At 45.1% G+C, this 27,707-nt stretch overlaps 3 protein-coding genes and 1 pseudogene across 3 annotated transcripts; 1 reads left to right on the plus strand and 3 right to left on the minus strand.

The window, feature by feature from the left end:
• Positions 1–435: 435 nt before the first annotated feature.
• LOC102713513 (phenolic glucoside malonyltransferase 1-like) lies at positions 436–2,183 on the minus strand. The gene has a single exon (XM_040526106.1). It carries the CDS (start codon positions 2,138–2,140, stop codon positions 680–682), a length of 1,461 nt encoding a protein of 486 aa, XP_040382040.1. The 5' UTR covers positions 2,141–2,183; the 3' UTR covers positions 436–679.
• A 6,255-nt stretch (positions 2,184–8,438) lies between these two features.
• LOC102713791 (protein CDI-like) lies at positions 8,439–9,669 on the plus strand. The gene has a single exon (XM_006664896.3). It carries the CDS (start codon positions 8,501–8,503, stop codon positions 9,341–9,343), a length of 843 nt encoding a protein of 280 aa, XP_006664959.1. The 5' UTR covers positions 8,439–8,500; the 3' UTR covers positions 9,344–9,669.
• An 824-nt stretch (positions 9,670–10,493) lies between these two features.
• On the minus strand, positions 10,494–17,959 carry LOC102714064 (poly [ADP-ribose] polymerase 1-like). Its single transcript, XM_040526293.1, has 5 exons — positions 17,800–17,959; positions 17,430–17,723; positions 16,464–16,659; positions 16,132–16,372; positions 10,494–10,690 (listed from the first exon to the last, which is right to left on the minus strand). Exons 2-5 carry the CDS (start codon positions 17,681–17,683, stop codon positions 10,494–10,496), a joined length of 888 nt encoding a protein of 295 aa, XP_040382227.1. The 5' UTR covers positions 17,684–17,723; positions 17,800–17,959.
• Positions 17,960–19,864: 1,905 nt separating this feature from the next.
• Positions 19,865–27,453, minus strand: LOC121053226 (annotated as a pseudogene).
• Positions 27,454–27,707: the final 254 nt, after the last annotated feature.

The following is a 27,707-nucleotide window of genomic DNA, read 5'->3' on the forward strand; positions in this document are numbered from 1 at the left end:
TATATCAATTAAATCTTTGTAACGAGTATAATCCTCAAAGGAGTCAAATCCAACCTAAGTAAATGCACAAACATATACTTTTAACATTCAATTTGAGCCTTCTGAACTGTATGCTAATTGTATTATCTTAAGCTACTTTCATCTCATAACCTTGCTTCTTGTTATAGATAAATTGATTTATCCATTGGTTAATTAGTTCTTAATTTTTTCCATTGCAACCGTAACCATGAGCCTTCTTGGCTGTTAACGTCATTAGAATAGAATTTTTTTCTATACAATGAATAGTTTTAAATTGATTTTTTACCATAATGGTATAGTATTTTGGTGTGTGGAGGCATGGTATGAGTAGTTTCAGTGTTCAGTTTGAGAGCTAGGCTCGAAGAGACCGTGGTTGCGCCATTGCCTGGATGAGGTAGAGCATGCATGTGGTCTCTCAAGGTTCCACGTCGCTCACAGTTTCACGCGGAGGCCACTCAACACTAAAACATAGGAGTATGCAACATGTCTCTGTATGCTGTCAACATCGTCCTTGGGGTCCATAGTCACGTGGTGATAAGTACGGACACATACCAAACAAAATCAAACTACAAATTTAAAAATGATCCCAATCCAATAGGTAGACAAGGAAATGGTGAGCCTATTCACCATCCCCCACGTGCTCCGACGCAAATAATTAATCTCATGATTTAGGCTCTCGCAGCAACGGCGTGGCCACGTCATTGGCGTGAAGCAGGCCAACCAGCTCGGCGTGGAACGCGCGGAACGCCTCCATCTGCAGACGCGGCAGCGCCAGCCCGACCTCGATGCCGCCGTCCCCGTTGCGCCCCCCGCTCTCCGCCAGCGCCAGCGCGCCGGTGCGCTCGACCGACACTATCTCCACCTTCCGCGGCTGACCGCCCCACGCTGCGCCGAAATCCGCCGCCGCGTACACGCCCAGCTTCGGGGAACCCGCGACCGTCACCGCGCGCGCCGCCGCGTACTCCCGCGCTCCACGCACCCAGCCGCGCGCGTCCCGGAGTGCCCGCCCCTGCTCGGCGAGCCCCGCGATGACAAGCCAGATGGCCGCCGAGGCGCTCGCCGCGGTGAGGCATCGCCGATCGGCCTCCACGAAGCACAGCCCCAGGCAGTTGCCGAAGTAGCTCGACGGTATCGGCGGGCTCATGCGTGGCTTGCACCCGGTCACAAACCCGAACCGCGCGTTGTCGCCGTCGTCGTCTGCGTCGCCGCCGCCGCCGACGCATCGTGCGCGCACGATGCCGGCCCACGCGGCGCCGCACACCAGCGCGTACGGCGAGCACCGCGCCGAGGTATCCGACTCGACGTGCCTCCCCAGCCTGCGAAGCAGCTCGTCCGTGAACCTGAACGTCGCGAGCACGGTGTCTGGCCGCCGACTGACGTCCCATTCGTCGAGCCTCCTGTCGCCGGACTCCACCAGATGCCGGTGGTCGTGGATAAACGACTCCCGGAGTGCGGTGTCGTCTCGCAGGACGCCGCGGTCGAACAGCGGGGGAGTGTAGCCCACCACCACCGCTTCCCTGCACTCGTCGCCGAGGCGGTGAATGGCGGCCCACGTCTTCAAGAAGTGCACGTAGCTGGACCCGTCGGCCACGGCGTGGTGCAGCGTCGTGCCCACACAAACGCCCGCGCCCGGGAACACAGTGACCTGGACGGCGAGCACGTCCTGCGACGGCCGATGACAGCCGCCATGCTTGGCCAGCGGAGGCAGCAGCGGACGTAACCTCGCGGTGTCGCGGGGGTGGTCGCCGGCGAGGTCCTGGAAGTCGTCGCGGCTGACGGCGACGGTCAGGCGAACGGAGTCTCCGTCCGAGTATACAACCTCCGGCGACGCGCACTCCTGTATCCTGCACGGCAACCGCCCGGCCAAGGGGTAGAAATGGTGCAGCGCAGCAGCCAGGGACTCATTGAGCAGGGGAAGCTTGCTGTGGAGGAAGTCGGGGACGTCGGAGAGATCGGCGCTGGCGTAGAAGAAGAGGCGCTGCACGGGCGGGAAGTCCCAGAAGACTAGGTCGAAGAACGTGAGCGGCAGAGACCGTAGCTGACCGGGCGCCGGCGCCGGAGTTGGAGAGACGTGGTATTGCTCTAGGACAGTCACGGCCAGAGTCAGTGGCCCTGGAGCCATGGTGTGACACTGTGACCGTTATGACTCGGAGCTCGCTTCATTGCTGTTTTCTAGACATGGATTTTTCATCATTGGGCTGTATATCTATCTTTTTCTTACGCATCATTTAAATAGTTAACAAAATTTAAAATATAAAATGATATAAAATATTCTAAAATTGACTTTTACAAGTTGTAATAAAAACAACAAAGTAAACCACAACTAGTGTGCACATATTTATAATTAAATTTATTATTTTTGTTACAATTTATAGAAGTTAAATTTAAACTTTAATATTTGTGGAATGATATATCTCATACTAATTTAATTTTTTAATAACTCTTTAGGTGATATATACCAAAAAAGCGTGAATATCCAATAGACTGATGAAAATGTTTGTGCCTGTTTTCTTGGCATCTTGCTCCGTTACAATAGGCAATTGCAGGTTGCCCAGTTCTTTATTTCCTAGCTGGAGTGCGAAACGACCAGTAAGATGGCGCAGATTACTGGACCCACTGTAGTCTACATTAACACGGTAACACCCATGTTGTGCCCTTCTAGGCACCCAAGGATGGATCGATTGAATTCCCAAATACCAAGTTCCATGATCATTGGTTTTCTTATATATAACAACTGCGGCGAAACCCAAAAAAAATGTACTTTGATAATTGATCAAGATGGGGTGACATGATGGCTTGAGAAAACCAAGGGGGTGATTGTTTCAATTTTTTCATAGAAAAAACCAAATGGCATGTTTATAAATAAAAAATAATTTATAATAAAATTTTTATATATGTATTCTTAATGATCTAAAAGCCAAGACGAAAAATAAACTTTCGTTAAAAAAACTCCAAAGTCAACTCTAAATTTAAGATTAAAAATTTAAATTTTAACTTATAAACATAAGTAGAAGCGAAAAAATAAGGCCGCAGGAGATTGGGATGGTACCACGCCGGTAATAATTTCGCTCTGCCATCTGAAACTTTGTTAGAATAATTTGTGTCGATGAGAACGTGGTTGGTTACCGGATAGAAATTAGAGTTGTAACATGTACATGATAGAGTTCGATTAACTCTACCCTTAGTGACTCATAAACAGAGGACAGTGGTAACAGGGTAATTGTTTGGTTCTTCAGCGAAAGAGCTAAACAACGTATTTCTAAATAAAATTATATATATATATAGCTACTTCTTTTACATCTAAGGTGCAGAAACACATCTATATATATTTCTTCTCTCCTTCAATACAAAGTATAAACTCTATACATGTAGTTGTATCATTCACATGAGATTTAATAGTGTCTATACTTTCTGTTGGGCGGGAGCAGAAACAGTTATGAAAATGTTTTTCATCATGGACGTGTAGGAAGTAGCTACACCTAGTAGTAGGATCTATTTTCCTATATATATATATATATATATATATTCTTAGTGATCTAAAAGTAAAGAGTACAAAAGTTACTATGAAAAACGCCAAAATCAACTCTAAATTTATGATTGACAATTTAAATTTTGCTTATAAGCAAAAGTAGAAGCGAAAAGTTGAGGATGACATCTATAACCTTTTTTTTCATTATTCTTCTAAAAATTAACTAATTTATAAAAAATAGAAAAATTTATAACATGAAATTAATTTATTATATATATTTAGAGCATATTTGTTTTGTGTTAAAAATATCTCTACACCAAATTTTAGGACCTTAATTTAGAAACATCAAAAGATATGTTAAAATACAAAACGAAATGGGTACTAAACACGATAAGGTACTGAAGCTGACCTGGGAGAGAAGCAGTGCCACACCTACAAGCGAGGGACCTCGGCAGATAAAGAACGGTATGGTGGCATATGTAAGCTGTCTTACGATTGCTACTATTATCAATACAACAATTAAATATCAATACAACAATTAAAGACTTGTTGTAGTGTCGTATGCGAGCTGCATTATGATTAATGTTCAATCCATTCCAAAATTACTTTATCTTTGTCTCATGTTATCTATTCTAAAATAAATTTATTTTCTACAGTATTATAGTTTATGAAAGTAGAAAATAAATATATCGAAATAGTATTTAATGAAGTAGAGAATTTTTTACTTTTATTTTATATTGATATACGTGAGATTGACGAAAAAAAAAATTTGGTACAAGAGAAAACTACTGTTAACCGTAGCTAGAGCCACACTGTCCAGACACTTGTTTTCCGAGGGTGAGTCGGGCAAGCAACCGACACCGCTCCTCGTGGGGTGGGCGGTGATCGCGCCGACCGACGCCCTACCACTTCACCCTCTCGCAGAATCGCAGATCCATGCAACCGAGAAGGGAACACCGTCATGTCGATGAGAACATTTTTTCCATGTGCTGCAACCAATCTCTCGCTGCCATGTTACAGTGGCTCAAAAATTTCGTACCTGTTCAGCTAGTGTAATCTCTAAATCTTATGGATCTAGAGGACCTGTGTACAGAAGTTTTTTTTTTCCCTCGGCCGATGGTTTTGCCGGTGACTAACGATTGACAGCGTTTCGTTACTCTCCGAGGTTATAAGCTTAGTCTCGATCAGTTGCTAGCGGTAATATAAGTAAACTTGAATTAGCAAAAGGATCGATCTGAGTTCAAACGTTATATTATTATGTTGAAGAAAGTAACAACCACGTACAACTTACAAGTCAAGTTTTCGCAAAATTTTGATGGAGGTTTCGTCAGGTGTTATCTTTGTTTTTAGACCGACAATTTCGTCTTTTCGCTTCTACTTATTCCTATATGCCAAAATTTAAATTTTCAATCTTAAATTAAAGTTGATTTTTAGGAGTTTTTTTATCAAAATTTATTTTTCAGTCTTGGCTTTTAAATCGCTAAAAATATGTATATAAAAGTTTTATTTACAAATTATTTTTTATTTCAAAATGTATTGTTTGGCCTTTTCATTTAAAAGTCAACCAATCACCGCCTCATATTTTAAGATAATGTTCAAATGACTAGTTTCCTAACTTATATGTACTTAATTATATCTATTGTTTTTTGTGCACACGCTTTCCAAAGTATAAAACAACATGTTTTTTTAAAAAAAGACTATAGAAAGTGTCTTGAAAAAACATATCAATCTATTTATCATTTTCTGCTAACGAGTCATTATCGTTTTAAGTGCACGTGGAAAAGTTCTCAACCATTCTAAACGAACGTAGAGTAAATTCTTGGCTTTTAAGGCTGTGGATTATATATATGGCTAAAATATATGTAAGATCTTTAAAATGAGATCCACTGATCATATAGATCCATGCCATATTGAATGATAGAGTCCATCGTGAATAAAAACCTATTTTATAATGATACGTATAAAGGTAAAGTCAGTTGTGGTTTCTTTATTAATTCAATAAAATATTTTTATTACGTTAGTTTTTTTTTATACACCCTCATGCAAAAAATTTTCTTTAATAAATGCTAAGAGTCAACTGTAGGCATGACAACAGATTTTATCTTCTCATTCCCTCTCATTAGAGTCACATTTGCACATGCCCTAATAACTTATAAAATAAACGTATAGATCCATGATTTTTGTTTAATGCATCGCTTGAGATCTGGCGTATCTCTATCAACGAGTATCTCTATCACCAATGTTGTCCTCCACAGATACAAAGAATAGTTACGATCTCAGCGCAAATAACAGCTTGCGAATTGCGATGTAATGAGAGAAACGAACATATAAGAAAAAAAAAAGAGAAAGTGATGGGTCAATAGGAAACACTAGTGTTGTTGATGATTAGGATCGGACCCGGTGGACGACAACTGTGGAGCGATCAGCACAGCCAAGCACCACCTGCAGGTGTTTCGGAAATTTAACATTTTGCCGCTCATACCGGTGGTCATAATATATTTGTCACTCGCTGTTTATGACATATAGACTCTAATGAGTCTATGACATATGGGTGCAGTGACAAATCTATTATAAACATTAGTAAGATTGGCAAAATAATATATTTGCCACTCGCTGTCTATAACATGTAAGCTCTAATGAGTCTATGACATCGAAAAGTTAAACGCGGCTTGTTCTGCTGGTTTCCCTACCCTGCTGGTGGTTTACACGACAGGACCACGTACGCTAGCGACCGCGCTGTTGGTCCCTCCCGCTTGCGTCGCCATGCGCAGCTTGGGCGCGCAAAGCATGGCCACAATTTCTTACTACATCGCTCGCGGCCTCGTGGGGGGCGTGCTAGATGTGTGGAGAAGGAGAACTTTTGTTTTTCAAAAAAAAATCATATCTAATTCAATTATGGCTTAATAATATAAGCGAATGCATAGTGTGTGTACGTAAATGCGCTCGAACAGCAATGGTAGCTTACACACGAAACAGAGGGGGCATGGGCGCCCAACTACCGACGAAATATAGCTTTCAGTTATCAATGACGCTTCACACATACACATTTTATTAGAGAATACATCTCGATATTGTTCATAGTTGAGTTTTGGATTTGTGCTTGACTCTTCGCCTTATTCAAAGTTTTTTGTAAATATATAAAATTATAAATTATACTTAAAGTTACTTTAGTAATAAATCAAATCATAACAAAATAATTTATAATTATTTAATTTTTTTAATAAGATAGATTGTCAAATGTAGATTAAAAAATCGACTGCATCGATAAAAAAAAAAAGGAGGTAGTACGGTAGTTAAAGAAGCTGGAAGTGTTAAAAATATGCATTTTTTTAATTTCACGCTATAGGAAGAAGCGTGGAATAAAATGAAGCAAATCTTTAATACGTACAATAACTACTTTATTTATATAGGAAAAATCAATGAATGAAAAAAGACTAATATTTACAGTACAAATAACACTAATAGTAGGTTTTTGGTGGAACTGGTGAACCACGCGAGTTGGTTTTATGTGTGGAGGGAGAGGGCTCGTGTAGTACCTGGTCTATGGACTGAAAGGGAAATGAGCTTTTGGAAATATTAAAATATTTCACGCTGCTTTACGATACGAGACCACCTATAAAAAAACAAATTGGAATTGTTCAAAGTACTTTTTTTTCCACAGAAGAGAGCAATATGTACCTCAATAAAATGAATTAGAAACACGAAAAGAAATTAATTAGAAATACAAAAAAGAATTGGAATTGTTAAAAATATTTTTTTTCTAGAGGATGCTCTAGGCTTCTATAGAAGAAAAACTAGAAAATAATAGGTGAAATTTTACTTTAAAAAGGTAGGATGATAAACTTGTATATGGATTACTTTAAACAAAATGTATCATTTGGCTGTTTATAATTGTTATTTTCATCGTTTATACCATTAAATTGTTTAGCAAGAAAGAACACACCCTAAGTTCCTTCTTGTGAAAGAGGCAGAGATCAGCGGTAGCTTCCATACCTCCACTAAATTCTTCTCCGTCTCTACTAAAATATAAAAATTTCTAGGACTTTAATTTTGTGGCACAATTTAAGAACAAATACAACAAGTGATGTGTGCGGAACTCTAAAAGGAGAAGAAAGGAGAGAAAAAAGACGGACTATAGATTTGTGCTAATTATAGCGTAAACTTCAAGACATTGTGTGTGAGAGGTGGACCATACATACACGACGTAGTATTATATAAGTCTCATCTATGCATATTATAACTCTTAATGACATGTAAAAATTTTAGAGTTAGTAGTTACCTCTTCTATTAACCTTGCTCTAATTCTATGCAACAATATAACCATGCACTAATTCTCGTGATTTCATCATTTCAATTATTTGAAAGCTAATCATATGTTTAGAAAGATAATCTAAATAATTTAAAATTCAAAACTTGATCGCTTGAGTGACTAAAAGTGAATCTATTAGCACCTCCGTAGTTTATGCTAAACAACTTAGAAATTAAATGTTTATATTTTGGAATAAATGTAGTATTGTAAACACCATAATTTAATTGCCGATAAATAATGATGCCTCCACGGCTAAGCTATCACGTCACTGGTGCTTCTCCAACAATATAAGGGAAAAAAAATCTAAACGGCATATTTACAAATAAAAATTAATTTGTGAATAAAATTTTTATATATGTGTTCTTAGTTATCTAAAAAGTCAAGGTTGAAAAATAAACTATGATAAAAAAACTCTAAAATCAGCTTCAAATTCAAAATAAAAAATTAAAATTTTGATTTATGATCATAAGCAAAATTGAAAAGACAGGGGTGCAAGTGTATTGTTGGCGTTTAAGTTAATATATGCATTGTTATCCTTTTTCCAGCGCTAGATCCACACACTAGCTCTTATTAAAAACGCGGCATCGATAGCGACCAGCTTGAATAACTGATAAGTGATAACTAGCACAGCCTATTAGTAGCACCGGGATTGGCAACCTTCAGCTTATCTAGCCAGCACGTTTGTTAGTGTGTACAGAACAGTTATGGAGGAGGCCATTCCTGCTTCCGACGTCGTCGTGACTGGCCCTGGCGCCGACGAGGCACCGGCGGCGGAGCCGTTCCGCGTGTTCGTGGGGTACGACTCACGCGAGGACATCGCGTACCGCGTGTGCCGGCGCTCGCTGCTGCGGCGCTCCTCCGTGCCGCTTGCCGTGGTCCCGATCGTCCAGCAGGAGCTCCGGTCGGCGGGGCTGTACTGGCGGGAGCGCGGCCCTACGGAGAGCACCGAGTTCTCCTTCACCCGCTTCCTGACGCCCCACCTCGCCGGCTACCGCGGCTGGGCGGTCTTCGTCGACTGCGACTTCCTCTTCGTCGCCGACGTCGCGGAGCTGGCGCGCCTGGCCGACCCACGCTTCGCGGCGCTGTGCGTGCACCACGACTACACGCCCAAGGAGGCGACCAAGATGGACGGCGCCGTGCAGACGGCGTACCCGCGCAAGAACTGGTCGTCCATGGTACTCTTCAACTGCGGCCACCCCAAGAACCGCGCCGCGCTGACGCCGGAGGCCGTGAGCACGCGGAGCGGCGCGTACCTGCACCGCTTCATGTGGCTGGACGACGCCGACATCGGCGAGGTGCCGTTCGTGTGGAACTTCCTGGTGGGGCACAACCGCGTCGACCCCGCCGACGTGGCTGGGACGTCGCCGCGCGCCATCCACTACACGTCCGGTGGCCCGTGGTTCGAGCAGTACAGAGACTGCGAGTACGCCGAGCTCTGGGTCCAGGAACGCGACGCATATGAGGCCGAGGCGGCGGAGGAGAAGGAAGAGAGCCAAGGCAAGGCCATCCTGCAGACCGCGCCATCTGCAGTTTCGGTGGACGCGTGATGCCCTCATGCCTGCCTACTATTTTAGTCTTTTAGACGATGGAATAAACCCATCTGTTGCCTGCCTACTACTTCCTAAATTCCACAATATGATACTACTACAAATCTGTGGATACGCCTTCGTGCTACTACAGTATGTCGCATTCAGTCCAATATTAATTTTATTTTTATTTAAAAATGGAAGTAGTAGTTGGGATGTCCTGGGATATCTATTATTTGTACACGCAATGAAATTTCCATTAATAATATATGCGGGCTACAATAAATACTCAATTATGGGCTTCGTCAGAGTCCTTAAACATCTCGAGATTACTTGGACTTCCTCCGTTGCTTTTAGAGTTCCGAACAAACATCTTGACAATATGAAAAGATCTATTGTATCAGTTCATTTATTGATGTGCACTACGGTGTCTCGATATATCTTTCGATCAAATGATAAGTCGATTAGATGGTGCGATATTAGCGATCTAGCTACAATTGTCCAAGGACGTTGCGCATTAGCAATTGTTACACTAACTCCAGAGGCAGTCGTGAACCTATCGAATACATGATCAGCCAAACACGAGAGTACTTTGTTTCTGCAAGCAATCGAGATATAGTAAGAACAAAATGAACAAAAAAAATTCAAATTGAGGAATAAATACATAGGATTAAATCGGCAAAAATATTGAAATATGGGATTACATGGCGAAGTAGCAAAATTAAACTTTGATCTAAACAAAACTCAAGATATTATATGATAGCTAAGAATTTTTTTATGTACATGTGGAAGGACGAGCTGGGGATGTCCTCTAACACTAAGACACGTCCCTGATGGACTCCAGTTGATACGTGGGCCTACAACCCACAAATGGTGGGCCTTGATATATTGGTATTGTTTTGGCAATTACAGTCTATATGAGAAGAATCTTGAGATGAGAGTAGATCAGTTTGAAAGTAGACTTCAAAACCTTTCCATCAAGTACTTCTACACCCAAACGGATTTCTGGATCAACGGCTATGCTCATTTAAATTCAACGATGTGAAAGAGGTCGAAGCAAAGAAGATCTTTCTTCATCATGTATTTTTGTTCTTGAGCACAATAACGTCATCACAAGAACTTAGTGGTATGTCAATCACTAAATTATGTTTATGCGATCCTAAGAATGTATTCACTTGATAATTAAGTTGGCGAGCACAAGAACACGTGATTGGTCCTTGTACATGGGTTGGGTTTGTGGATTTGGCATAACTATGTTGACGTTGGAGATGTCGTCATCATCCTCCCCTCCTGAATTGGAGTCATCCTTGACACATCTCATCCTCCACTCCCATGTAGGACTTTGAATCAACGACATTGAATGTATCGCTAACACCATAATCTATAGGCAATTCAAGCATGTATACATTATCATTTATCTTATCAATAATTTTGAATGGACCATCAGCTTTAGGCATCAATTTTGGACTTGCACAATTCAGGAAATCTATCATTTCTCAAATGCAACAAGACCACCATGTTCAAAAGTTAACTCTTGTCTACCCTAACTATTAGCAATGTTATATTTCTCATTCATGTGTCCGATATTCTCTGTAGTAGTTTCATGCAATCTAAACACAAATTCAGCATGTTTAGAAACATCTAAATTCATGTATTCAGAACATGATGAAAACATGAGGATTGAACCTGTATATCACCTGAAAAGGGCTCATCTACCTCATCTTTGTGGTAGAATGCATCACACGATTGTAGGCAAACTCCACATGAGATAGACATTCTTCGCACATCTTCAAATTATGCTTTAAAATATCCTGCAACATTTGATACAATGTATGATTGATCACTTCAGTTTGTCCATCAATTTGAGGATGACACATTGTAGAAAACAATAATGTGGTTCCCGACTAAGATCCTCCAAAAGTGGCTCAAGAACTTCATATCACGATCTAAAACAATAGTGGATGGCACGCTATGGAGACGAACAATCTCCATACAAAACAAATTAGTAATATGGATAACATCGTCGGTCTTATGACAAGTAATAGAACGTGCCATCTTAGAGAATCTATCAACCACAATAAATATGTTATCCCTCCCCCTCTTATACTAGGCAATTCATACACAAAATCCATTGGAATATTGTCACACCCGGAGTTTCGTCCTAAGCCTAAAATCGTAAAAGAAATTCGTAAGCAACAATTGGCTTAATTAACTCAGGAAGAATCCCTCTAAAAGAACCTAATTTAATTAAATCGAGGCTCGCAAATCGACTAACTGGATTTAAATTCAAACTGCAGAAGTATAAAATTTGGCCAAACAAGTTAATTTAAAACTCGGCAAAAGTGGGGTTTTCCTTTTTCCCTCCTTTTTCCTTTCTTTTTCCCTTCCTTTTCAAATTGGGCCGAAGACCAATTTTCCTCCCTCCTTTTTCTTTTTCTTTTTCTTTTTCTTCCTTCCCGGGCCGGCCCAGCCGAGCCGGCCCACCACTCTCTCCCCCCCTCGGCCGGCCCAGCCGACCGGCCGCTCTCCCCGCCCCGCGCGCGCCCCGCCTGGGCCGCCGCTCGACCCAGCTCGCCGCGTCGCCTGCGCCCGCGAGTCCGCGCCGCCTCCCTCCTCCCTCGCGCCACTGACAGGTGGGGCCCACCTGTCCGTGACCGTTCCCCCGCCAGCGCCCGCGCCCGCGCCCGCGCCGCGCCGGCCGATTCCGACTCCGCGCCGCTGCCGCAACCGCCGCCGCCGCAACGGCCGCCGCCGAGACCGCGTCGTGCCCGACTCGGTCTCCAACCTCCGCCCGCCCTAGCCGGTGCCGCCGCCCTTTAAATCTCGAGCCGCCGCGCGCCGTCGCCCACTTTCCGTCTTCGCTCACGTTGCCGCCGCACTGTCGCTGTTCGCCGCCATCGTTCAATCTCGCCGCCAGCCGCCGGTCGTCGTCGTCCAGCTGCTTCACCGCCTCCGCGCCGTCGTCGCCGTCGGATTGCCGCCCCCATCGTCGCCGGTGGACATCCCCAGCGCCGCGCGTTCCCTCTCCGCCCTGTCGCCGCAGCGCCTCGTCGCCTCGCCGTCGCTCGTCGATCTCCGCCGCCGTTGCCGATCTTCCGCTCCTACCCGCGTCGCCACCTCCGCCTCGATCTCGCCAACCCGTCCGCGCTCTCGCCGCCGCCGGTGAGCCTCTCCATCCTCCTCCCCTCTCTCTCCCCTTCCCGGCCAACCGCCGCCGAGCCGCACGCCGTCGCCGGACGGGTGCGGAGCCCGTCGTCCCCACCGCCCGCTGCGGTCGTCGTCGCCTTCGCGGCGCCGTCGTCTAGCCGCCGTCACCTGCGCTCGCGCGTGCTCGCGCTCGCCGCTCGCCAGTCGTCGCCGCGCCAGCCGTCGCCGCTGCTTTGCCGGGTTGCGCCGCGTGCGCCGCCGCCTCGGCCGTCGTCGCCGTCGCCGGACGCCGGTCGTCGCCGTCACGCCGTCGCGCCGTCGTCGCCGTCGCGCCGTCGCGCCGTCGTCGCCGTCGCCGTGCGCCGCCGCCGCCGTGCCGCCCGCCACTCCCGTCGCCGGCCGCGCTCGCTGTTCCCCTTTCTGTTCCCCTCTCGCTGACGAGCGGGACCCACCCGTCAGCCACCACCGCGTCCCTCCTCCCTCTCTCCTCCCGTGGGACCCGCGTGTCAGTCTCTCCCTCCCCCTCTCCCTCACCGACAGGTGGTCCCCACCTGTCAGCCGCCAGCCTCCTCTCTCCTCGCTGACGTCAGCAGCCCCATTAATTGCGCAATAATTGATTTAGGACTTTTCTGTTTAGCTAAAAACCTAGAAAACTTCTAAAATTCATAAGTAATTCATCTAGTCTCCGTTTAAGTCCATTCAAATTTCATTAAATTCATAAAATTGTCAAGAATCCATTAAAAATAGTTTCTTTTGCTGTTTCAGTAGAGTTTGTGCCTGTTTTATTTATTTTTGTGCTTTGTCGCTTAGATTCGGACCCCGCCGAAGAGCCGGTTTACTTCGAGATCGTCGCCGAAGTTCCCCAGGGACCAGAGCAAGGCAAGTGACACTCATCTTTGATCATATTGAACCCATTATTGCAAATTTCCCGCTTTATTAATTCAAATATGCATTGTTTTAATTAAAGTATTTACTGTATGTTATTTTTCGGGTAAACCTTATTATCATGCCGTTGTTTATCCAACTTTATGCATTGCTAAACCAGGGGTAACTTGATTAGAGTTAGGCCTAGGTTAATGCTTAGCCGTGCTTAGAACAAGTAGCTCATGGGATCACCTTTAATCATGCTTAGTTCTGTATAACTGAGATATTGTTTCACTACCCGGTTCGGGTTAATGTCAACTAAAATATTGATAACGGTGGGCTGTGGGTGCATGGTTTTGAGAGTCGCACCCATGGTAATTAAGGACCGGTTCACGGGAAACCCTAGAAGTAATTAAGTGCTAACCATAGGTCGAAACGGGTAAGGTGGGATCTGAAGCATGACTTCGAACTATTTGACATACCGTGGCAAGGGTAGGCGTGATGGAGTATGGACGGGCAATCGTGGTGTAACGAAAGCCTCTGCTGCTTCCGGATCTGCCAAGGCACAAGAAGGGACTGCCCAACTTGGTGTAAAGGAGGGGGTGAAATCTGAAGTGTGGTACGATTAAATAGGGAGGGTTGTGTAACGGGTCCTATCACGGTCTCCTTTCCGTTATACCATGGTGGTATGTCGGCGCACGTTCAAGTGTAGTGGAGTCGTGTCTTGTGGGTACAGTAGTACACCTTTGATCAGAGTATAAACTATTCGAATAGCCGTGCCCACGGTTATGGGCGAGCTCCCAGCCTCAATGTGATTAGCGAACCTTTAATAACTTGAGTAATTGGTTTTTCACTCGGGACTACTGCAATGTGGTGTAACGTTGAGTAGCGGTTGGGCCTGTTGCAACGTGGTGTAACGTTGGACAGTGTTGTGGTACTTTACAACTGTTATTTACTTATGCTTTACTGTATTCAATTAGCTTTATTCTTTTAATCTCTATTATTTGTTTAACTACCGCTTTATTGCAACTAACCTTAAGCCTGTCCTTGTTAATCCCTTTGCATCATTTATTTCCCCCTTGTCCGTGTTACTTATTGAGTACGGTGGTTTGTACTCAGCCTTGCTTAACTTTCCCCCAGAGCTAGAAGTTGAGTCTGATGGAGGTGCCTCTTAGGAGTGAGCTGATTCGCCGTCGAAGCTTTGCCTGTGGACTGGAGCCGTACCCGCTGGAGCTAGTCTACCTTTTTTCTTTCCGCTGCATTTCCGCTAGAATAAGTGTAATTTTCAGTTGTTTCTAAGAACGATGGTTATGTAATCAACATTGTCTTTTTGTGTACCCTGGCTGGTCCTGGACAGGGATTTAATACACAATTAAGTTCAGAAATTCGTGTGAGGAATTTCTGGGCATGACAAATATCCTCCCATTAAACACTAGAAATAGAAAGATGCATATATAACCCATGTGGATTCAAGCTTGACATAGCTTTATTGCATGTCGTGCAGTAAAAAACATAGAGCTCCACGTCACGCCTCGTCTTTGGCCAATAAAAATAGCTAGCAAGCACATCCTCTAGGCAAACCCCAAAATGTTCTGTCAGCCTGCTTCCTGTAGGAACTAACAAACAGAGCTGCGATGCATAGCCTATTTGCTCTATAGGTAAAACCATCATTGATAAGCGATAACAAAATTGTTCATGCACATGTTGTTTCTTAAACATTTTCAAACCAAAAATTTTAAAGTCAAGCCGTGAAAGCATAGTATATCACCTAAACAAAGCATCAGCAATAATATTCTCCTTCCACTTCTTGTGCTTAATTATCACATGTCGATGGTTCTGTTTAATTGGACTTCGAATATGCATCAAAGATTCTTGATCAGAATGTATAACAAAATCTTTGGGCCACAAATAATGTTGCCAAGTCTCTAAAGTTCGAACTAAAAGTAGAATAATTCAAACAAAGCATAGATAATTTCTCACTAAAGTAAGCAATAGGTTTATCATCTTGAATCATCATGCATCTAATCCCAATACCACTAAGATCACACTCAAGTTCAAAGGTCTTACCAAAATCAGGAAGTTGGAGCATCGGTGCATGAGCAAATTGTTCTTGGTATCGTGTTGGTATTAGGCTAGCCATAATAGAGACTCGAGCCTAACCACAAAGGGTGCTACAAAGGACAAACCATGAACGATGATACGAGATTATAATTAGAAAAAATAGCATATATTGAAGCTCCCACAAAACTAGCTATGTGCTCCCTCTCTTTTTTGCTCTCTCTCTCCAGTGGAGAGGAGAGTGTGCACTTTTTATTTTGTCTTTTTAATATGTTCTTTTAACATAGGAGTAGACAGGAACTAACCATAGAAAATTTGAGCTCAAACAGATGAAGTATATGGTCCGTATAATTTTTGAAAGCTCCATCGAAAAGGTTTTCAAAGCTTGTTGTCTCGAAAACACAATCTTGCAAGTGGAATTTCATGATTTTGATTTGGCCGAACTAGACTAAGTGAGGAGAAAATATGTTAATGCCACTAGAGTTGCAACGAGTGCTGGAAGGCATTTATACATGCATAGGATACATGAGTGCATAAGAGTAAGACTACCATTTCATGGCTTAAGTCATAAAACAGTTACTACTATGTATTTCACGAACCTAAAAGCAAATAAGTCCATACCACCACCACCATGTGGGTCTGATATAGGCCCAGCCTACAAGTATGAGTATTGTTGTCTAACTAGCTAGTTTCAAGGAACTGACTTAAGCAAACCAATATATAAAGCATATACAACTGACAACTTTTAGGCTTCATGTCAGAAAGCCACACAGTAAATATGAAGAACTCACAGGAGAACCTGAGGATAACTGTACCAAAAAGTACTGAAAGATTACTTACAACCACATCTTTAGATTGTGCTACTATAGAAACTCTCAATTTATCCAATCCATCACCAACAGTGGATTGGGACAAAGATTTCTCAGGTGACATTGGCGGAAGAACTCTTTCTGGTTTCTTAACCTTTTGAGGCTTGAACCACTGCAACATACATATTTGCTTATCTAACAGTGGAAACCAAGCATTGTGATTTGTGAATGATATTTGTTTGGAAAAGAAAGCTTAGGCATACCTTTGCAAGATAATCATTATCCATCTCATCAGGAATTTTCCACTTCTTTTTACTGCGAACAGGATCTGTAGTAGGATAAGTACACTTGGACCACTCTGATACATAACCATTGTAATGATATTGGCCACCATGATAGTAGAGGAAACTCGAACAGACTGGGCAATGACCCAATGCTCCAAAAAGCATCCCATCAGCGCTGCCAGAAGAGGAAGAAAGAGATGAGGTCTATGCTATCAATACTGTTTGTCTTGTTTGAAATATACACAAAACATTCATGCCTTACTTCAGAGAATGCTAGCTGCTACAAAAGGGCAAAAGGAAAAAAAATGGCTCATTATATAGGCTAAAAACTGAAATGGAAGTCCCAGACCACCTAATAAAAAGTACAAAATTTATAACTGAATTCTGGTTTACATGCCTGCCGCCTTACTTTAACCGAATTCATGTAGATAAATCTAACACAGCAGCTGAACAAAAAAAATACTAAACAACAAAAACAAAAATTTAAACAAATGTGAATTTATAAAAAATAAAAAAGGAATAGCTACTTTAAGGAAAAAATAAAATGGTACAGCTACTATTAAGGAAATAATAATAATATTTGTATATATGGAACAAGTTCCAAAAGAACCACAACAAAAGGCATAGAATTCCACTAAGAAACCAATATCGCATCCTATAACCATAGAGTTACCACAAGGATTTGGGACTAGAAAGCAAGCAGAAAATAGATCTAGCAAAAAAGAACATAGAAGATCAATTGGGGCATTGGGGAAAAGCTATCCCAACAATTCATACACCAGCACCATTTGTCATTAGTTATAATTATCCTCTAGAAAATAGCACTACACAAGGACATATTATGTGCAGAATCCTTGTAGTGCAGTTTTTTTAAATGTCAACCACTCATTAGATGGAATAGTGCAGGAAGTTAAAAACCATTACACAAATAGCATGCAGCATTACCAACTATCCAATAGATGCCGCTCTGGCCCAGATGTATCCTGCCCATTAGCGTCGAGCATGTTCCTTAGTTCAGCAGTTGACACATGCTTCTTAAGTTCATCCTTCAATTTCCAAAGTGTGCCTCTCTGCTCTTTAAGCTTTTCTTGAAGGTCAGTAGAACTAGCATTGGACTCACATGATACAACAACTTTCCCTTTATTTTGTGCGCCTTCTGATATACTCCTGTCTATCTTGGGAGCTTTACAGTCATGCATATCATTGTCACTATTCTTGCGCTTGGAAGCCTTAGAAGTTCTTGAAAACCATACAAATAAAACAAGTCAGATTACAAAGTGAACTAAAGAAAAAATTTATCTCCATGTTTCATTACCTGTTTTAGGAGCATCTTTCTTGACAAGATCAAGAACAGCTCCTTTATCCTCATGTGACAGGACCTCCCAGCCTGTGAATTTCTCGACATTTGCAGCTGGGGACATCTCCAGAAAACAGCTGGTGTGGTACCAACCTTGCCCTTCAAGCTTAGATGAAACACGAACCAAGACAAAAAGAAAATATTGCAGAGAAACAATTTAGAGTCAGCACAAGGACCATGTTTTTAAAATATAAGTTGCCCTATCAGAGTTATATAATATTCATGTATCTTCAAAACAAACATTATGAGCTAAGTGCATGAAAAATGTCAAACATGTACTACCCCTGATCATCAAATGTTTCCTATCTTGAATTAACCACGGTAATTATTATACTCCATCCCAAAATGAAGCTATTTCTACCATCCACCATTTATCTCAAAATGAAGCTATTTCTCCACCTACCTCCTTATCTCAACCAATCGCAATCATTCTCCATTTATTTTTTTTCACCTATATTCTTTTCTCAACCAATCACAACCTCCATCTAATCATTCCCATATGCTTTCATAATCCTCATGCCCAACTCTAGAAATAGTTACATTTCAGGGCGGAGGGAGTAATTCCTTAGAGTACTCAACTAGGAGTCAGTAAATAAGAAAAATCGATATAATAAATATTCAGCATATTTTGGTTTATTGTGTCTTCACCCTAGCAAGTGTGGTCCTTGGTTCTCTCATGTTATGGGCATGGGCCACGCCCATGCAACAGTTTAGGCATGATAAACTAGGAATAAGTAAACAAAGAGAGGAGATGATTATCTAGTTAGGAAAGAGATAACTAGAGATAGAGATTGGATTGGTTCCTACTTTCTACAATGTTAGAGATTAGTTCTTTGGATGTGAAGTCAGTCCTCCCTATATATAAAGGGCCCCCATGTACTCTACTATCAATCGATCAATGAATCTCTATAGTTAACCCTAAGCCTCAGAGCCTCTTTTAGCTCAGCAGGGAGAAGCCCTACCGATGCTATTAGAGGGCAAGTGCTCAATCACCCGGTCTTTGGACACTTACCATAGATAATTCATAACATTTCAGATGTTGAGTTAAGTGCAGCTGCTCATCAACCTACAGAGTTAAGTTTTTCTAGTTGGTGGTGCAAAACTACAAAGAAATTCACAAAGACGCTCAGAAGGGGCTAACTTGGTACATTATCTTGATTGCTTGGGAGCTATGGAAGCATCGGAATGCCATTGGGTCCAATGGGGTTACTCCTACCATTTCGGTGGTTTTAAAAGCAGTGTCAAATGAGAGTAACTTGTGATGCTTAGATGGCGCACATGCGCTCCAAAAGTTGCTTAGTAAGAAGATGACCCCAACTTGTCTAAGGATGGTAGGGAGGTCATTTTTGGAAGTGTCTTAGTTGTGGGAAACGATGGGTTGTTTCCCTTTTTCTCCTTCCTTTTTTGTTTGTACATATGTTCGTTCTTAAATTAAATGAAATGCAGCCCTCCTGTGTTTCTGAGAAAAGAATACATTTTGCAGCTAGCTTCATTTGACAAAGTAATTTAACATAAAATTCAGTCCTAATGTTTGCTAATGGAATGTGGCACACTAACTAAAACCAAAAGGGGGAATTGGGGCCTTTAGGTTTTCTAGTTACTTGAAATCCCAATGCATAAGCTTGGGAATTATTTACAGGGATTAGCGTACAGAAAAGAATATTTGATGTCATTATGTAGCAGAACCATATATTGTCTAGATGTATGTTTAGAAAATAAAAGAACATGTGAATGACCTGGTCTGAATTTTGAATAGTACAGTATTTTTCACAGAGACATAACAACTTTCCTAAATAAATAAAGCAATAAAAAACATTCAGAATTTTCAAGAGTATAGTATTTTTCCAAGAGAGTAATTATAAGGAACAAGAAATATGTTACAATCCATCATTCTTACACATTTGCATCAAGGTTCATTCAAGAAGGAAAAACTTCTGTTTATCTATGATTGTTAGCTGAATGCATGTTTTAAGACTGTAAAGTGTTAAACTGTAAGGTGTTGATCATCAAGAGGAGGTTACGTTCAAGACTATAATTTGAATAACAACAAAGTACAAACACAAATCTCATGTGGCAACAAGCATAAACTTCTTACCTTCAAGGGACTAATTAGAAAGCATGTATAAAATTGATTGATCAAAAGATACAGACCGTTCCTTTAGTAATCTTTTCACCATACCGCCTACAGAAAGTACGAGCAGATTTAGCAACCTCAATAGTGCAGTTATCTGAAATAGCCACTGCGGAACTTGCAGTAGCTGGTGCACTTCCAGTATAACTTCTGATCTTCTCTTGGTCATCCCATCTAAGTGTGTCTACGAACGAATAAGTCTTGGTCTTGGTCTTGTGGTGTTCTTCCCTTGCCTTTTTCAGCTTTTAGTTACTAGGATAGCATCTAGGACAGGTTGTTAGGATACTCTAGGATAAGTGGTTAGGATGCTCTAAGACAGGTTGTTAGGATGCTCTAGGACATCATTCCTTAGGCTAGAATGCAGCTATAAATATGTATTCCAACCTCCTCCCGGGAAGGTATGACATTTGGTGATAACTAAACAAAAAATTGCCCCAAGCTTGAGTGTCATCCTCTCACCAATGAGAGTAACAATTGAGATACTAACATCTGGTATCAGAGCCACACTTTTCTATAGGTTGAACATCTCTTGCTCCTCCCTTTCCCAAGCTCGAGTGAGCACTCAGCCACCACCACTAGCAGCACCGGCTGCTCCTCCTTCCCCTTTCCCTTTCCCTTCTCCATGCAGCAGCCCCCTAGAAGCGCGCAGGGTGGAGGCGGAAGGGTGCCTCGAGCACATGGCGTCAGCAGGACGCTGAGCTCGCTGTAGCGCAAGAGCACAGGCGAGCAGCGGCACAAACCGCAGCAGCAGCAACAAGGGCGGCAGCGGAGTTGGCGGCGATCAGCGTGGAGGCAGAAGCAGAGGAGGCAGAAGATGCAGCACGAGCGGCGGAGGTTGAGGTTGAGACCTTGCGCAGCAGCATCAACGACTCCTTCGCCGGTGACAGGGACCTTGAGGAGCCGGTAAGAGAAAGGGCGCGAGAGCGGACAGCACGATGGGCAGCAGCCCACCCCAACAGCGGCGGTGGTCCAGGCGCCCACCGACGACGCTCTAGGAGGGGGTGCGTGCGGCAACGGTAGCTCAAACAGGCGCATGCGTGTCAGCGGTAGCCCAGAGCATGCGCGCGGCGGTGGCGCTCCCGGCGGTGGTGGCTGGGTCTACGGAGAGCGCGACCCTCATAGGCAACGCGACTCTCCTTCCCTTGACCGGTGCCATGGCTACCACGACATCCAAGCGGTGGTCAGGGACTTTGGTCCCGGTGGTGGGTGGCCTACCCTCCAAAAACCAACTACATCGAGTGGGTCGCGATGATGAGGGTGAGGCTCCAGGTGCGGCACATGTGGGAGGCAGTCTGTTACGGCGACGTCGACTACGATGAAGACCGAACAGCGCTGGATGCCCTCATCGCTGCAGTTCCGTCTGAGATGCAGTTTTCACTTTCGCAAAAGCGGACTGCCAAGGAGGCCTGGGACGCCATCGCTACCGCACGCATCAGTAGTGACCGCGCCTGCAAGACCACGCTGCAAGCACTCCGCAAGGATTGGGAGAACCTGGCCTTCAAGCCAGGTGAGGACATCGATGATTTTGCCCTTCGTCTCAACACTGTGTTGCACAAAATGGTGCAGTACGGCGACGATATCTACAACGAGGAGAGAGCTGTCGAGAAGCTCTTTTGCTGCATCCCAGAGAAGTACAAACAGATCGCCCGCTCGATCGAATCTCTGCTGGACCTCTCAATGATGACGATCGAGGAGGCGATTGGTCGCCTCAAAGTCGTCAACAGAGATGAGCAACAGCCCCTCTCCGGGCCCATCACCATTGGCGGGAAGCTCCATCTCACTCAGGAGTAGTGGGAGGCCTGCCAGGGTGATGGGAAAAAGGGGAGTCCTTGGTAGGCGGCCGCAAGCGTGGGCAATTTGCACAAGGGGCGTGGAGGCGTCCAGGTCAGGCTACGAGGACGCATCCGGGGTGGAGCCCGTGGAGGCGTCTAGGGCGGCATCACCGGCAACCGCAGGTCGACGCGAGACGACACCTACCGCAACTGTCGCAAGTCTGGTCATTGGGCCAAGGACTACCGGCAGCCACGACACGGCCAAGCCAACGCCGCACAAGTAGACGAGGAAGAACTAGCCCTGCTTCTGGCACACGCAAGCATCGAGCTATCTCCAGCGGCACTGGCCGCATCGGCTTTCCTCCACCTAGATGAGCCGAAGGCACGCACCCTTCTTGGCGACGACTCCAGCAACGACAAGACTGATGGATGGGTCCTCGGCACCGAGGCCACCCATCACATGACTGGCCGACGGGAGTTCTTTACCGAGCTTCATTCTAGCGTCAGAGGCTTTGTCAAGTTTGGAGATGCCTCTTGCGTAGATATCAACGGCATCGGCTCCGTCATCTTCACCACTAAGTCCGACGAGCACAGGCTGCTCACCGGAGTCTACTACATCCCGGCGCTGAGGAACTCCATCATCAGCATTGGACAACTAGAAGAAGAGGAAGACTCATGCGTGATGATCAAGAATGGAGTCATGAGGATTTGGCATCGGCGCAAGATCGGGGAGTGCCATGGTCGCCTCCTCGTCAAGGTAACAAGAGGCACCAACCGACTCTACATCCTCAATGTGTAAGTGGCGCAACCCGTGTGCCTTGCCGCCCGTCGGGACGATGAGGCATGGCAGTGGCACGAGTGCTTCAGCGATCTCCACTTCGAGGCCCTGAAGCGGCTCAGTACAAAGGAGATAGTGCGAGGCTTGCCATGTCTTGACCACGTGGAGTAGTTCTGTGATGACTGCATGTTGACGAAGTAGAGGCGGCTCCCCTTTCCCCATCAGACGAGCTTTCGAGCCAAGGAACAGCTCGAGCTCGTGCATGGCGATTTGTGTGGCCTAGTGACTCCGGCCACACCAGGAGGATGTCGCTACTTCTTGCTGCTCGTTGACGACCTCTCCCGCTACATGTGGGTGACGGTTCTCGGTAGCAAGGGAGAGGCTGCGGACACCATCAGGTGCATGGAGGCTGCTGCGGAGGCGGAGTACGGCCGCAAGTTGCGTTTTCTGCGCACCGACAACGGCAGTGAATTCACGGTGGCTAAATTTGTGTCGTATTGTGCTGAAGAAAGTATTCACCGCCACTACTCCGCGCCATACAGCCCGCAACAGAACGGCGTCGTTGAGCGGTGGTGACGGCCATCTACATCCTCAACCGCTCACCTACCAAGGCCCTCAATGGCAGGACGTCGTACGAGGCCTAGCATGGGCGCAAGCCAGCGGTGTCCCACCTGTGGGTCTTCGGCTGCCTCGCGTTCGCCAAGGAGCTTGGCCACATTGGCAAGCTTGACGACAGGAGCACCCCAGGAGTGTTCATCGGCTACACGGAGGGCTCAAAGACCTACCGCATCCTCGACCTCAAGACATAGCGTGTGCGCACGGTGCATGACGTGGTGTTCAACGAAGGGCGAGGATGGGCACGGGACAAGACGGTGGACAACGACTCTACTCCGACGTACAACGATTTCACTGTCGAGTACATCCACTTCAAGGGAGCTGGGGGAGTGGGCAGCTCTCCTTCACCACCGAGCGTGCCTACCCCGGTCTCCGAGTCTCCACCAACTCCGGCACACGCCACTTCGGCAGCGCCACGCTCTCAAGCCATGACTTCGGCTACGACGAGCTCTTCCCCGACACCACCACAGCCGGTGACCCGACACACTTCAGCGCCAACAGCCACCCCTAGGGCACGTCCACACCAACACCAACTCACGTTGAGCGCAGCCCACTGCAGTTTGCTACTCCGCTCTCACATGATGAGGAGCGCATCGACGCCTACCACGATAGAGGGCCCTTGCAGTACTGTACGATGGAGGACCTCCTCGGCGGCCAGCCGGTGTCGGGACTGGTGCCTCATGACCTTGAGGAACAGTTGCACCTTGCGTGCGACGATGGCGAGCCTCGGTCCTTCGCAGAGGCCGAGAGACACCCGGCATGGCGCACCGCGATGATGATGGAATTGGACGCGGTTAAGGAGAACCGCAGCTGGGAACTTGCTGACCTTCCTCGTGGTCATCGTGCGATCTCCCTTAAGTGGATGTTCAAGCTGAAGGGGGATGAAGTAGGAGCCATCGTCAAGCACAAGGCTCGCTTGGTGGCACGTGGTTTCGTGCAGCAGGAGGGGATCGACTTCGACGATTCCTTTGCCCTCGTGGCACGGATGAAATCCGTGCGACTCCTTGCGCTGGCGGCTCAGGAAGGTAGGCGCGTCCATCACATGGACATCGAGTCGGCGTTCCTCAAAGGCAACTTGAAGGAGGTGGTTTACGTGCACCAGCCATCGGGTTTTGTGATCCCCGACAAGGAGGGCAAGGTGCTACGCCTGCACAAGGCTCTGTACGGCCTGCGGCAGGCACCGAGGGCGTGGATGCCAAGTTGGATTCCACGCTCAAGGGTATGGGCTTCGAGCCAAGCCCGCTCAAGGCAGCTATCTACCGGCGGGGAAATGGAGGAAATACCGTGCTGGTGGGTGTTTACATTGAAGACCACTTTCCAGCTGAGTGACTTGGAGCCTCTCTCCTTCTATCTGGGGATTGAGGTGCACCAAGATGACTCCGGGATCACACTTCGCCAGACTGCCTACGCCAAGCGCGTCGTTGAGCTAGCTGGGCTCATCGATTGCAACCCAGCCCTCACCCCGATGGAGGAGAGGCTGAAGCTGAGCTGGGACAGCACGGTGGAAGAGGTTTACGCTACACAGTACCGGCGTCTCGTGGGGAGCCTTCGCTATCTCACCCACACACGGCCAGACTTAGCGTTCTCCGTCAGCTACGTTAGTCGGTTCATGCAGCGACTGACGATGGAGCACCAGCAGGCTATGAAGAGGATCATCCGCTACGTTGCGGGGACTCTCGACCACTGCCTCTACTACCCGAGGTGCCCTGGAAAGGCACAATTCATTGGGTACACTGACAGCGACCACGCCGGTGACATCGACACTAGCAAGAGCACGAGCGGGATTCTCTTCTTCCTCGGCGAGTGCCTCGTTAGCTGGCAGTCGGTCAAGCAGCAGGTGGTGGCCTTATCCAGCTGCGAGGCCGAGTACATAGCAGCCTCCACTACTTCGATGCAGGCGCTCTGGCTTGCTCGACTTCTCGGTGATCTCCTCGGCAGAGACACTGGAGCGGTGGAGCTCAGGGAGGACAGCAAGTCCGCTCTGGCCCTTGCAAAGAATCCCGCTTTTTAGGAACGGAGCAAGCACATTTGGGTGCGGTACCACTTCATCCGAGGCTGCTTGGAGGAAGGGAGCATCAAGGCGAGCTAGATCAACACCAAGGACCAGCTTGCGGATTTGCTCACCAAGCCCCTTGGGAGGATCAAGTTCCTTGAGCTTTGCTCCCGCATCGGGACGGCTCAACTTTCCCACAAGACAACGCACAAGACTTAGGGGGAAAATGAAGGAATAAGTCTTGGTCTTGGTCCTGTGGTGTCCTTCCATTGCCTTTTTCAGCTTTCAGTTACTAGGACAGCATCTAGGACAGGTTGTTAGGATGCTCTAGGACAAGTGGTTAGGATGCTCTAGGACAGGTTGTTAGGATGCTCTAGGACAGCATTCCGTATGTTAGAATGCAGCTATAAACATGTATCCAACCTCCCCCCAGGAAGGTATGACATTTGGTGATAAGTAAACAGAAAATTGCCCTAAGATTGAGTGCCATCCTCTCACCAATGAGAGTAAAAATTGAGATACTAACAGTCTATTCCTTCAACATCATCAACACTAATTGGAAATGAAGAATTGACTATTTTATTATGTCGGATTTCCAATAGATATAATAATATGAATAAAAGATGAAGTTGCATACGATTTTATCTGGTTTTTCTTACTGAGGATGCAACTGGCATGATTTCACATCTGAAAAAGAGAAAACAGGGCACTAACATTAAATGGAAGTGATCAATTCATAAACAAATAACCATCGTTTTCTTCATCCGCACCTTGGAGAATCTACCATGACCAAAAAAGGTTCCAATAAAGGTTTAGATCTTTAAAGAAAAGGTGCAAATTTGGCAATTCATTCTCCATATTAAAAAGAACATGGTCAGGCCATTGCAAGAAAAAAAAAAGAATACGATCAAGTGAAAATTTGGCATGCAGATCCAGAAGGATCACATCAATTTTCCCTAAACGATCATACATTTCCCAGTGAGCCAGTGAAATAATTAGAGTGATCCAACCAAAAAGCAATTAAGCTTCAGCACCAAATGTGCAAGATAAACAATCAATAATACAAATAAGGATTCTCCTCCAAGTTTTAGCTTTCGTAATATAGTTAAGCACCTATATTACGCATGCACCCACAAAACAATTACAAGAGCAAACAAAAAAAACAAAGCTGCCAGAACAATATCTAGATTATAATTTGCAAATCACACTGAACTCATAGGAACAAGAACAGATTAAGGCCTAACAATAGGGTGTAAACTATAGGGAACTCCTATGCTTATATAATCCAATCTATTGCACGATGATTAATGCACTAGAGAAAAGGGAAAGACAATGACTACATTAACCGAGGTATATTTGTTGGGCTTTCAAGAGCAGACACACAAACCACTTAATGAACAAACTAAGGAAAATTGGCATGCAGATCCAGAAGGATCACATCAGTTTTCCCTAAACGATCATACATTTCCCAGTGAGCCAGTGAAATAATTCGAGTGCCTACATCACTACATGAGCACGTGATCTAACAAAAAGCAATTAAGCTTCAGCATCCAAATGTGCAAGATAAGCAATATATAATACAAATAAGGATTCACGTCCAAGTTTTAGCTTTCGTAATACAGTTAAGCATCTATATCGCGCATGCACCCACGAAACAATTACAAGAGCAAACAAAAAAACAAAGCTGCCAAAACAATAATTTGTAAACCACACATAACTCATAGGAACAAGAACAGATTAATGAACAAAAAGGAGAAAATGGTTTCATTGGTATAGCCCGTTGCCAAGATAAACAAGATTCACACAGTTAGTTTATCAAATAACTTAAGCAACACTAGTTAAATTGCATATTTTTTTTGCGCATGGAGATGAAAACCAATCACCCATCAAAGCAGACAATTATTATGGTAAATGCCCACAAAACCGACATCCACAATACACATCAAGATGAAAAACGATCCCACATCAAATCAAACTAGAAGATACAACCAGTTCGTATTCATCCAATGCGCCTCCGTGTCTACAAAACAACCCAAAGAAAACCCCAAGAGCACTAAGCCACACCAAAACCCTACCCTCCCAAACCCTAAATAAAGATCAAAGAAAGATTCATCAATGGGGAACGAAGAAAGACTGCCGGCGACAAGGACGGTGGAGGGGAGGGGATACGGTTACGGACGGGCATGAATCCGTCGAACTAGTTGGCCTGGACCATCTTGCCGAGCGGGAGCTGGTCCTTGCCGAGGGAGGACCTGCATGACTTGCACGGGGAGCCCCCGGAAAAGGCGTACACCGCCTTCCAGGGCTTTGGCGGCGCCGCCATTCCGCCGGCCGGTGCGGGCATGCGGCTAGGGCCCACTTCTTCCCTTCCTTCTGCCGCTTTTTCTTGGCTTCTTTTAGGGGCAGGAGACTACGACAAGAAAGAGAAGAAAGAAAGGGGAGACAACGCCCTCGGACTGGTGAGGTGTCAAGATGGTTAAAGGAAAAAAAGACTCCATCCAAATGTTCAATATATAAAGGATTATTTATCCTCAGGATTTTTTTGGAAAAAGTTAAAAAAAATTATGTACCCCTTAT

The sequence above is a fragment of the Oryza brachyantha genome, chromosome 7 (assembly GCF_000231095.2).
Source record: "Oryza brachyantha chromosome 7, ObraRS2, whole genome shotgun sequence".
In the NCBI taxonomy this organism is placed as follows: domain Eukaryota; kingdom Viridiplantae; phylum Streptophyta; class Magnoliopsida; order Poales; family Poaceae; genus Oryza; species Oryza brachyantha.

Coding starts and splice junctions, on each gene's coding strand:
- LOC102713513 (XM_040526106.1), bottom strand. CDS start 2,140: ATGGCTCCAGGGCCACTGACTCTGGCCGTGACTGTCCTAGAGCAATAC.
- LOC102713791 (XM_006664896.3), top strand. CDS start 8,501: ATGGAGGAGGCCATTCCTGCTTCCGACGTCGTCGTGACTGGCCCTGGC.
- LOC102714064 (XM_040526293.1), bottom strand. CDS start 17,683: ATGCATGACTGTAAAGCTCCCAAGATAGACAGGAGTATATCAGAAGGC. Junction 16,660..17,429: donor CGGCATCTATTGGATAGTTG/GTAATGCTGCAT, acceptor CTCTTCTGGCAG/CGCTGATGGGATGCTTTTTG. Junction 10,691..16,131: donor TGACATGAAGCCTAAAAGTT/GTCAGTTGTATA, acceptor TTATGGTGTTAG/CGATACATTCAATGTCGTTG.